General features: G+C 40.4%; 1 protein-coding gene across 5 annotated transcripts in view; it reads right to left on the bottom strand.

The window, feature by feature from the left end:
- phka1a (phosphorylase kinase, alpha 1a (muscle)) overlaps positions 1–12273 on the bottom strand; it is a 213366-nt gene that overhangs the window by 33673 nt on the left and 167420 nt on the right. For all 5 annotated transcript variants that reach the window (XM_068047677.1, XM_068047673.1, XM_068047674.1 and 2 more), the window contains 5 exons: positions 10564–10661; positions 3579–3718; positions 3304–3460; positions 972–1051; positions 800–878 (listed from right to left, as the gene is read on the bottom strand). In XM_068047677.1, coding sequence (XP_067903778.1) covers positions 800–878; positions 972–1051; positions 3304–3460; positions 3579–3718; positions 10564–10661 — 554 coding nt within the window. The remainder of the gene's footprint in view (positions 1–799; positions 879–971; positions 1052–3303; positions 3461–3578; positions 3719–10563; positions 10662–12273) is intronic.

Raw genomic sequence — 12273 nt, 5'->3', positions numbered from 1 at the left:
ACCTTTTCTGCTCAAAGGAGATTAATCCAAGCTTCTTTAGTTTTGCCATGTGAACATGCTGTGCAATGGACTATAATCCAAAGCTACAATTTTGTGTGCTATACAACGGCAATTTGTTAAAAAAAAAAATCAACACTAATTTTTAAACTACAGGTAACAATCACACAAATGGACCGGGAAAGTGAAAACAATTCATAGAGAGTTAAAAAATGATTATTCCCTAGCGATCCTGCCTGGCGGTTCTGGTGATTCATGTGAACATTAAAGACTCCATGGTACACGTACTTCCTGTACATCGTATCCCTCCCAATATCTCCACTATCAAAACGAGAAAGTTAGAAAATTGTTTTTCCCCCACATAAAATTTCCTGCCCCAACACGGATCCACCATTTCTGATTTCCTTCCCTTTTAAGCTCATATCCCAAAGAGGCTTCATTTATTTTAAATGACTTGCAATATCAGACTTGCCTGGGAATCAATTCAATGATTTCAACCCCGGGCAAACACACCACAGGCAATGCACACTAGTGTATCCAGTGAGACATCTTTAGCATTGAAGGAACTGGTGATATCAAGTAGCAGAACAACCTCTGTACTTTTATTGTATTCTCAGACTGTCCACCCTGAACTTTTTGAATCATGTGTTGATGTCCAGTGGGACATATGGTCCGACTCAAGAATGACTGAAGTAATCCAGAAAACAGGGGAGAGACATGAAACAGCCATTAAAGCTGAAGGTACATAAAGATAGGTTTTCAAATTGGATTTGTTAAGTGTTTCTATGGTGCATGAACCAACCTGCGTGAGGATGGACAGACTGGCATTTTGTTCGCTAGCTTCTTCAATCAATTTTGTAAGTTCATTAAGTGGCAAGGGTCTAATAAGAAAGGAAAATCATAAGTTAATGTCATAACTATTTCAAGCTCATGTGACCTGACATGAAGACGTGAGTCTTCAGTGAAATACTCACGCTGAAATTGTTCTCTCACGAGGTTCAGGAGGGAAGCCAACAGTTAGATGCTTCTGATTTGACAGGAGTGTTGTGCAGGCCTGTAATAGATACCATCACAATGCAACATTAGTAGGTAATGTTAGACACTAAAAAAAAATACAGTAATCATTTAGAACTGGCTATTTAAGTTACTGACAATGAAGCTGCTCCCATAGCTCAGGAAGTACTGATTTATTTCATTATGTTTAAGGAAAAGACACCACATGGTGCCATACACCATACAATGGTCCAAGGTTCAATCCCTGATCAGTACTAAGTTAGTCAATCTCAGACAAGCCAGCAGTGGGATACATATACTGGGCCAGATTTCCATTCCAGTGTCAGAACCCCAACGTCATGGTCACTTCCGGGTCCCAACCCCACATCGCATCGGCAATGCACACACGTTGCAATTTCAATATGGAAGGTAAGTAATTAGCCTAGAGTCATGTTTGCTGCCCAATTAGTGGTGGTGGATGCAGGAAGGAGGTGGGACATGGGCAGCAGTGGGCCCAATTTATAGGGCAAGCGACAGCCATTGCTGAGGTTGCTGTTCGTCCAAAGGATGGAAGAAGGAGCAGAGCAGAGGAAAGTGAGAAGATAGCCCCCCCACCCCTCCACCCCATGCCAGGCCATCCCACATGGTTATTCTGACGCCTCACTGGAGGTGCTGCTGGAGGCAGTGACTGAGCACCATGTTATGCAAGTGACTCTGTTCTGTTGAAAATAAATTTTTTTTTTAAAGGAATTTTTAGTTAAGCTAAATAAATTTTTTTAATCAAGAAGACAGCGAAGGCTGGATTGGCAACAGTGCTACTGTTTGTCACCTGGTTCAGGCTAGGCTTAGAGCCAAAGTCATGGCAACAAGGGCAGAAAATTGACAACTCTCCTTTGATTGGACAAGTCTCGTAGCAGTCACAGAACATCTGGGTGGGAAAAAACTGCCAAGCTGTTTGGCTATTAGTCATTGTGTGCATCAAACCTGGAGGATAAGTCAAGAAAGAACAGAAGACCACAACCCAGCTTCATTTTCCAATATCTCTGAAGGATCCTGTGAAGTCCACCTTGAATTTGTCTTGTTTCCTGTATTTCAAGAAGGCCTGCTAACTTACTTTCAATGCCGCCTGACGAGAACTAATTTCTGGAAGATTCTAAAGATCCTAAAGATTCGTGTGCTCAGAAGGTTGGATTGTATGCCAGTTCAGAACAATATATCTCATCTGCTGTTCACTTCAAAAATGAGCAAGTGATCTATTTGTGGGATTCTTTGTCTGTCACAGAGCCCTGATCTAAAAATCCTTTATATACTTTCTCCGGTTAACCGTTTAATGTATATATATATATATATATATATATATATATATGTGTGTGTGTGAGTGCGAGTGTGAAGGGACTAAGGTAAAAAGGGACTTTAAAAATTGGTTAAGGTAGAAAAAGGCCTTTTTAAAATTTAATGTTGGATATTTACAAATTTGATCTATGTGCTATTGTGTTACTTCATTACTAGTTAAGACTTGTCTTATAATAAACAGTTAATTTTGTCGTTCAGTAAAGAAACCGGATTAGTGTGTTCTATTCTGGGAGAAAAATAGCGTATCCAATTGACTGTTTCAAACAAGTGGAAAATTTAAAGAATATGTTGTGACTTATGGAGAAGTGTGACTGAATTAACAGTGCACTCCTCCCGCCTCGGTTTTAACAACAGAAACATCCTGTTCCCTGCTGGTGGCAACAGAAAGCCTTTTAGAATTACCAAGAGGGCATGGCTGCAGGCGGTTCACAAGGTCAGCAGCAGAGGGGTGTCAAGGAGGAACTGGTTACAGTGCCTTGATTATTCAGTAACGTGTTGGAAAGTACACATGTGGGTAAGGATATGGCTCAGTTATGACAACTTCCACAATCAAATAATTAGCTAAAATTAACTGTGCAGGCTGACAGAGTGGTCATGTGAGCTACATGTCAAAGAGTCACTGACAACTGCAGACTATATAGTCCAGTATTAGTCACTACTTTCAAAGGTAAAAGGGGAAAAATAGAGCAAAACTGAAAGGCTCAATGCTACATTGTGATGAAGATGAAACTTTACAACTTCTCATAAAATTTTACATTATTAAGTGGCTATACTCCAATTCCATCACTTTTAGTTAATGTACACAGACATTTCCAATATAAATTAACACTAACAATAGGGCTAATGAAGTATATGGCATATCGACAGATTTCAGGCTCGGAAAATGTTAAAATTAATATAAATTGCACCACATATTAAGCACTGTGCAGTTTGATATTGAAGGATTAGATTTTTAACTACCTCATCAAGTTCTTCAATCTTTTTCTGGAGCATACCAGAAATATAACGGATTAGTCCCCATTGGTGAGCAGTGCCAGCTTTTGTGTACAGCTCTATGAGGAGTTCACGGACAGTCGCACCAGAATTCTCAGCCAGATTTGTATCCCAATCTATACCCCTGCACATAGAACAGGAAGATGGGGAAAGAGAAGCAGAAGAATACAATCAAACCACATATCAATCATTATCTCAAAAAATATTAAGTCTATATTTTTTCCAAAATAGAAAAATCGTACTTCGTCATATAGATTATGTGGACTAGTTCAACCTGTTCTTGCAAGCTTGTGCATATTTTCAACTGTTCGACCAAGGCTTTGCAGTCTATTTCACCAGAGGCATCTTTAGGCAAATCTTTTGTTAGAACTATTGACGGAATCTGATACAGAATAAGAACAAGACCAAAATTATAATTCTGATTCTTTAATGGTTTCAATCACACATCAATCGAGCTTTTCATTAGCACAGATACAGTAGAATTATGTGAATTGTAATCTTGTAATTTATGGCTGCCATAAAAAAAATCCACATGGTTCATAAACATCCCCCAGGGAAGAGAACCTGCAACCCCTATTTGGTCTGTTTGTCACTATATGGTTGGTTTTTAATACCTCTGAAGTATCAAGGAAGGGCAACTAGGGATGGATAATGTATGGAGCTTCCACAAGTGGCACAAGTGCCATCCACATACCAAATATAAATTAATGTTAGCTGGTCATAAATTAAAAAAGTTAAGAGTATAACTAACTGACCGTAAAAGGAGAAGATAAGAAGTAAATGGCTATGATACAAATGTTCAGCTATAACTTTATTCCAAAATAGTACTTATACAATCACAGTGCAGCCATTAGTAGATGGCTTGTGCATAACCACTTTCAGTTCATCTTAAATGTGTCTTTTGAATTCTTTTTTCTACTGAAAGAATGTTTTGAGCTCATGGAAGAAACACAACTTCAAAGGAAAAAAAAAATTATTTGTCCAGAGTCCATTTTTAGATCAGATAAAGCATAGGGTAAGTTCTTCCTTTAAATTAACAAACACTCCTAGGTCGTATTCTACTTTGAATCTGGGCCAATAGGGTGAAATTGGGTATAAGCCCAACACCGCCAGGTTAAATAACACTGCAAGTGTCCCATGTAAGAGGATGGAACCACAATGCAATATAAAGCTTCTTTTACACCATCTTATCAAGTATTTCAGGTCAGATGCAGCATGAGCTAGACAATGATGGGTATAAATTCCCCAGTTGGTGGTGATGGTGCAGTTTCTGGTATAAAATTCTCTCAAAGTTCAGTTTACTCCCTCTTTATCTCCTCCTCAATTGAAGGCTCTGTCTCCTGCTGTTTCATGGGTTCTGGAAGTCTTCCAATACCTCATCCATGTGACCATATTTGTTTGAACCTGAACCATTAGTGTTAATAGGCTATTCAATTACTGAAGGCATCACAGCTGAGCTCAACCTTGTCTTCCATGTCCACAGGTCTGCACTTTCCAGCAAGGCCACTGCATAACAATTAGACCAAATAATGCTTGGTCATGTTTTTCCTTTCCCTGGCCAGAGGGATTCAGACCAATCGCTGTGCTTAAAACAAACACACAAAACACTGGAGACACTCAACAGGTCAGTCAACATCCATTGAAAAACTACAGATCAGTTAATGCTTCAGGTACAAGTAAAGATATAGGGGTCGACTTTAACGCAGGTGGATAATTAAAATTGAAGCAATTTACCCGCTCGGAACTCAACCTTTTCCCACCATTCAAGATTTTAACCTGCAAATCATGGGCCATATGCCTGAAGCAGGAGGGAGCCACATGAATTTCTGCAAATTAAGGTGCTATCACATCAAAAAGACCCCAATTGCCTTCTAACTAGGGCCTGATTGTGGTAACTGGCATGGCATTCCTGCCAGGCTGGTCAACAGTTGGTGGGAAGGATGAAGTGGCCCAACAGGTACATGAAAAGATATCCTTTGTATGGCCCCTCTGCTTCTGACTCTGACCCTCCCAAAACCCCTCCCCTCCACTTACTTACAAGCCTGCAAGTGGCCAAGGCACACCCAAGCTGCTCTGCACCTCTTTCCACCCATTTTGGGTGGGAGGTGGACCAGAGGCATTGAAATGAGGTTCAGGAGATAAAATACCATTGATCAACAAGTGCAAAAATCCGCTCCCTAATAAAATTAACCCCATGGAATGATCTGTAAAGTGTTAGGGTGGGGATCAGGAAATAGTTAAATGGCAGAAGTGACATGCACAGGTGGAAAAAGGAAGCATAATGAAATCAAAGATATAAAAGACATATATGAGACACGAGTCTCCAGCATTTTCTGTTTTTAATTTCTAGTAACTGCAGTATTTTGCCTTTGCAAATGGTGGACAGGCTTTGGGGAGACAGGAGGTGAGTTACTCGCGGCAGAATTCCCAGCCTCCGGCCTGCTCTTGTAGCCACGGTATTTATGTGGCTGGTCCAGTTCAGTTTCTGGTCAATGGTAACAAATAAAGGTATCAGCTACTTACAAAGTGCTATTTAGTTAGTTAAAAAGGGGACAGATTGACATCAGTGCTTGGGAGGAACTCGCCATTAATTGTGCCATGTGGTGACGCCTCATCCAACAAGCCACCACAGTCGGAAACCGACTGCATAAACTCTGCTGTGGAGAAGCGCGAAAGTGGAAGGAGAGAGAGCAAGGCCCTGGATTGAGAAACCCCCTCCCTCAGGGCAAGACTTGTCTTCTCTGCACAAAGACCTATGGTTCCAGGATTGGCCTGCTGAGTCACCTGAGGACACATAAACCATGAACCCTGGCAGACGTCATCCTCGTTTCGAGGGACTGGCAACAACGGTAAGGAGTTACTTGGAGATTTCTTTTAGTTTAGTTGTTATAAGTCTTAAAACATGAAATCTTGTCTTCTAATTCATTAAATTGGTCTGGGGTTCATATCTGACATTTTTCATGTCAACAATCTCTCTGAGGTTGTAACAATAATGCTGTTCTAACTAAGAAACCCAGTTGTGTTTTTTAAAGAACTACTTTGATTCTTTTCCCTCCCCTTTGCCAAAACAGTCATTTGGGTTTCTTATTCCATTAAAGTATATACATTTGTTAATCAGGTAAACTGGCTCTCACCCTGCCTCTCACCACCACCAACCACCTTCTTTCTATACTGCAGGGCCTAGAAATCCAGGCCTATTGTTGTCCCATTATGCCAGGCAGGAAGTGTGCACACATTTCCAGTTGAAAGTGCACCACCTGCCATACAAGTGAAGGTAGTTGTGCTGGCATCAGGAGTGTAAGTCAGGAACATTTAAACAGAGGAATAAGTTAGTCAAGTTACTGTCCAGCAGAACCTGTTTTCCATTTTTAATTGTTCCAGCACTTCACTCACTACGTCCTGAACTCGCATAGCACAAAATGGCACAAACCAGCAGGAAGGCCCCTTTCCCAGCACTATTATAAGGGATCATGCAGCACTTACTGATTAGTTGCATAGTTTCTCATTTCAGACTGCTGGTTAACTAATGGGTATTTTTTTTCCAGTTTATCACACTGGAAAGTTCACTTTGTGTAAACAAAGAAAGATCTTGTTGTTGATGTACTTTTGTAGGCTACCTCAGAACTAGTTTGACTGCAGTCATGGGTGGTTTTGTAGGGCGGCTTCAGGCCTACAGGACAAGAGGGAGCAGCAAGGAAGACACCACAGATCAGGAGCAGCTGCCAAAAAAGGGAGGTGGAGGGCACTGCACAGAAGGTCATACCTCAGTGGATATTCAGGGAGCACTCCTCCTACATTAATGTTACTCAGGAACGATGCCTCCATCATCTTTGCTTCACCAAGGTAGCTATGTCATCTACTGCAGCCAGAACGCAAACGTCAAACAAGGACACGGCCAGCACAGCTTGTGGCTGTCAAGGTCACCATAGCTCTCAATTTTTATATCATGAGTTTCTTTCAAGCTGTAACAGGTGACATAATCAACAATACCCAATTGGCAGTACATTGATGTATCAGGAAAGTAACAGAGGCTCGCTACCCCATGAGGAGGGCATACATCCTCTTAACCATGGACAAAGCAAAGCAGGATAAGACAGTACTAGGTTTCATCTGCAAGGCAAGCTTCCCCAGAATGCAAAGTGCTATATAGACTGCACACCCATTGCCTGCCTGCTTCCATTAACCATCTTTATCAATCACTGCTTACAATGCTGCCTATCTTTCAGTCATTGGAAAATATGGATACGTGGCTTTCTATCCCATCACCTAAGTCATTAATAAATAGAGTGAATAGTTGAGTACCCAGCAAAAGATCTTTATAGGACACCACTAATCACATCCGAAATAGAGCCAATTAGAGTACCTGCCCCTTATCCTACTCTCGTCTTCTGTTCAGCCAATTTCCTAACCAGATCAATAAATTGCCTTCAATTCCATGGGCTTCAACTTTAGCTAACAGTCTCTTCGGAAAACTCTGCCAGAGTCTGATTGAAGCAGATCCTCACTTGTTCAGAACAATGTAAAGCTAACCTGCTATAGTATGTGAGAATTTTGTTAACAGGTTGGAGAGCTATTGCCTCTGCCTCTTTCACAACAGCATATTAAACATGTTAGTTATCAACTATCAAGTTATATCAAGTTATCACTTGGTTGACAGACATTTCAATTTAGCACAGTCCTAAGTGAGTTGATAAGAAGCTACAACATACCCATTTTTCCATATAGCAATCAAAGAACAAAGAACAGTACAGCACAGGAACAGGCCATTCGGCCCTCCAAGCCTGCGCCGATCTTGATGCCTGCCTAAACTAACACCTTCTGCACTTCTGGGGCCCATATCCCTCTATTCCCTTCCTATTCATATATTTGTCAAGATGTCTCTTAAACGTCGCTATCGTATCTGCTTCCACCACCTCCCCTGGCAGCAAGTTCCACACACTCACCACCCTCTGTGTAAAAAAACTTGCCTCACACATCCCCTCGAAACTTTGCCCCTCGCACCTTAAACCTATGTCCCCTAGCAACTGACTCTTCCACCCTGGGAAAAAGCTTCTGATTATCCACTCTGTCCATGCCGCTCATAACTTTGTAAACCTCTATCATGTCGCCCCTCCAGTGAAAACAATCCGAGTTTATCCAACCTCTCCTCATAGCTAATGCCCTCCAGACCAGGTAACATCCTGGTAAACCTCCTCTGTACCCTCTCCAAAGCCTCCACGTCCTTCTGGTAGTGTGGCGACCAGAATTGCACGCAATATTCTAAGTGTGGCCTAACTAAGGTTCTGTACAGCTGCAACACGACTTGCCAATTTTTATACTCTATGCCCCAACCGATGAAGGCAGGCATGCCGTATGCCTTCTTGACTACCTTATCCACCTGCGTTGCCACTTTCAGTGACCTGTGGACCTGTACGCCCAGATCTCTCTGCCTGTCAATACTCCTAAGAGTTTTGCCATTTACTGTATACCTCCCACCTGCATTAGATCTTTCAAAATGCATTACCTCACATTTGTCCGGATTAAACTCCATCTGCCATTTCTCCGCCCAAGTCTCCAACCGATCTATATCCTGTTGTATCCTCTGACAATCCTCATCATTATCCGCAACTCCACCAACCTTTGTGTCGTCCGCAAACTTACTAATCAGACCAGCTACATTTTCCTCCAAATCATTTATATATACTACAAATCATAACTTTGTGGGGCATCGTTCAATAATTATTAGCAAATAAAGTATTTTCACAGCGAGGAAAGAGTTCCTACTGTCAGTTTAAATTGTTGCAAATTGAACTGTCATCTTTTCTTGTCTTAGCTAAAGTTCGTGTGCACTGGTCCTGGATCTTGTATACCTTTAGCCTCAAATCGATATAAAATACAATATAGATATTCTTACAACTTGAAGGCAGACATATCTTGCTCTGTCACAAAGACATCTGAACAAAAGTAGTGGATCACTGCAGTGGTTTTCAAGGCAATAATTATCCCCATATCTACTAAAAATGTTTATACAGATATAAAAAAAGTGCAAGAAGAGATCAATATTCACTGTATCCATTAGGATGTCAAAGTTTGTGCTCCAATTGCTAGTAAGCTGACTGCTGGGAAAGAGGAAACAAAAACCTGTGGAATAGCTCCAGAAAATTTTCCTCCAATTCTCTAAGTTAATAAAGTCAAATATAAGATATAGTGGTTACATCTTTAATATTACTTAATGTCCTTAACTATCCCCACCACCTCCCTACTGACATATTCCAAAATAGGAATATAGGATTGGAAAAGTCTGGTTGCATAAGTCTGGTACCAAAGATTGCAGATTTTATACTGCATTTTATTCCCATATCCTTCAATAGCCCTTACAACCAAAACTTTAGCCAACATCCTTTACAAATATAGATCATCCTCTACTTCCACTGCCTCCCCAGGTAAGCTATTTACATATTCATAAACTAGTGTGAAAAAGTTAAAAGTAGTAACTAAGCTCGAATCCATGTGGCCTTATTTTAGAGCTTATGCTCTAGAATATTACTCTAGAACCCAGTTTATTTATTGTTTGAAGATCTTGAATACTTAAATAACATCACCTCTAAGTTCCTTTTCCCTGATATAAAGATGCATAGTATTCATAATCTTTCCTTATAGTACTCAAATCCATTATCGACTTAGTTCCTTTCTCTGTACTCCCTCACAGGCCAGGATGTCTTTTCTGTGGTACAATATCCAGAGGTGTACTCCATGAACAAGATGAGGGTGAAACAATGCTTTGCACAAACCAACTATCAGAGAGATTAGTGATCTGTTCCTTGAACAATATATCCCAAGACCCTGTTTACCGTTGATGCACATTGACCTAATGTTCTACAGGTGCTTTATGGTAAAACAGCCAGATCCCTCTCTGGTGACATTTTCTATAGATGGTTCCCATTTATGTTGTATTCTCAATATTTCCCTTCTCCAACTTCTTAACTTTGTATTTCTCTTCATTAAACAAAACCTCCAACTTTTAAATCCAAACTCCTAACCTGTCCAGTTTCCTCTGCAACTGGTCTGCTTGTTGGGCCTAATTACAACCCTTTCTAATTTTATCACTGATAAATATCAAGAACTTTGGTATTATTTCTTCTTCCAAACTATACATTGAAAATAGTGGCCCCATAACTAACCCCTACCATACCACAGGGGTTTATGTAACAATTCATGAAAAATAAAAGTATTTCAAATATTTATTACCTCTGCATTGGCTTTTGTTAGGTCTGCAGATACAGACACAAGATTAAGCGTTGGATGAGATATAGTTAACAAGCTGCTGGGTAGATAGAGAGAGACATCTACAATACAAAAGAAATAAATTAATAATTTTTACATTTAACATATCACCTGAGCTAGTCGGAACAAATATGGTTAATAATCCGTCATCATGAAATAATATGTTGCCCTCGATTTCAGTTTTAACATGCAACCTGCCACTGTGTGTCCACACTAGACCTAATGTGCTCATCATACAATCTTATACCACAGAAGGAGGCCATTTCACCCATTTTTCACTCCCCTGCTCTTTCCCCATAGCCCTGCATGTTTTGTCTTGTACTTTCTTTGTACACATATTGCATTGACAAATAGTCCAACCTTAATCTTTTGAATCATGTATAGATGTCCAACAGGATAACAGCAATCCCATTGGATATCTTGCTCAACTCAACAATGACAGAAATAATGCAGTCATCAAGAGCGAAACATGAATTGGCCATTTAAGTGAAGATGTGTAAAACTAAGACTTTAAATTGGACCTGATAACAGAGTTTTATGGTGCATGAACCAATCTGTAGGAGGATGCCCAAATAGTTTCATAAATGCCTATGGTTGTGGGTGATGGTGAGGGTCAGGTACATTAACAAACAGCCAATCTTCATGATTGAGCTAGACAGGAACTTTGTTCGATTATAAGATTCAATATGTACTTTGACCAGTGCAGATGTAGATGTTGGGAACCATCAGTGTCAGGTCTTGGCTATGACAACACACATGGTTAATATTCAGCTGAAACACTGTCCAGGTTTGCTCAGTGAATAGCTAGACAAAGGACATGACAGAGAGTTTCTGTCATGCAAACACATATACATAACAAAGGTATGTGTTTAGCCAACAAGTTGAATGTAGCATGGAGTACCAATACCACATATGAACTGACAAGAATGACAAACTATAGCTATGAGAAACTCGAGCTGCGATAATTCCTACTGGAGCAGAAAAGAACATGAGGAGGTTTAATTTTTTTTTTTAATTCTGATGGAATTTGAAGGTGTAAATAGAGAAAGATTATTTACTCTGGTTACGGAGTCAGCAATGGAGCAGCAATTTTAACAAGTCACTAAGAGAAAGAGGAAAGGGGTAAGGTGAAATTTCTTTACTTAGGAGGGTTGTTAGAGCAGGACTACTTTGTCAGGGAGTGGTTGAGGCAGAGAAAATTGCTTCTTTTAAGGAAAAAATGCATTTGAAGCAGATGAATATATCCAGTTATGGGGAGAGAGGTTTGAATTGTTTTATCAAAGAACTGGCAAGGACAGAATCGGCTGTAAGGTCTCCTGCTACATTATATATCTATGGTCCTATAATTCTGTCAGCACCAGGCACCCTGTGATATCTGGCCCAGCTGCACATTTGCAGTGACCATGATCATGATCAATGTGTGCATCACAGTTGAGCTTGACCTTTTGTCACCTAACTTTCCAATATATGTCAAGCTGGCTGTGGAAAAGTGATTGCCAGTCAAGCTCTTGGATTTTCCTCTCCCCAAACTCAAGGGTCTTGAAGCCAATTACCAGCCCCACAAACTGACTGAGACCAATTAACTCAGCAAAACTTGAGAACTTCTGGTGTGAACGGCTTACTGTTACACAAATTGGGCCTTTACCTATGAGGAGAAGTTAGCATAGTTTTCAA

The sequence above is a fragment of the Heterodontus francisci genome, chromosome 15 (genome assembly GCF_036365525.1).
Source record: "Heterodontus francisci isolate sHetFra1 chromosome 15, sHetFra1.hap1, whole genome shotgun sequence".
In the NCBI taxonomy this organism is placed as follows: Eukaryota; Metazoa; Chordata; class Chondrichthyes; order Heterodontiformes; family Heterodontidae; genus Heterodontus; species Heterodontus francisci.
This window is presented reverse-complemented; position numbering and strand designations above follow the sequence as displayed.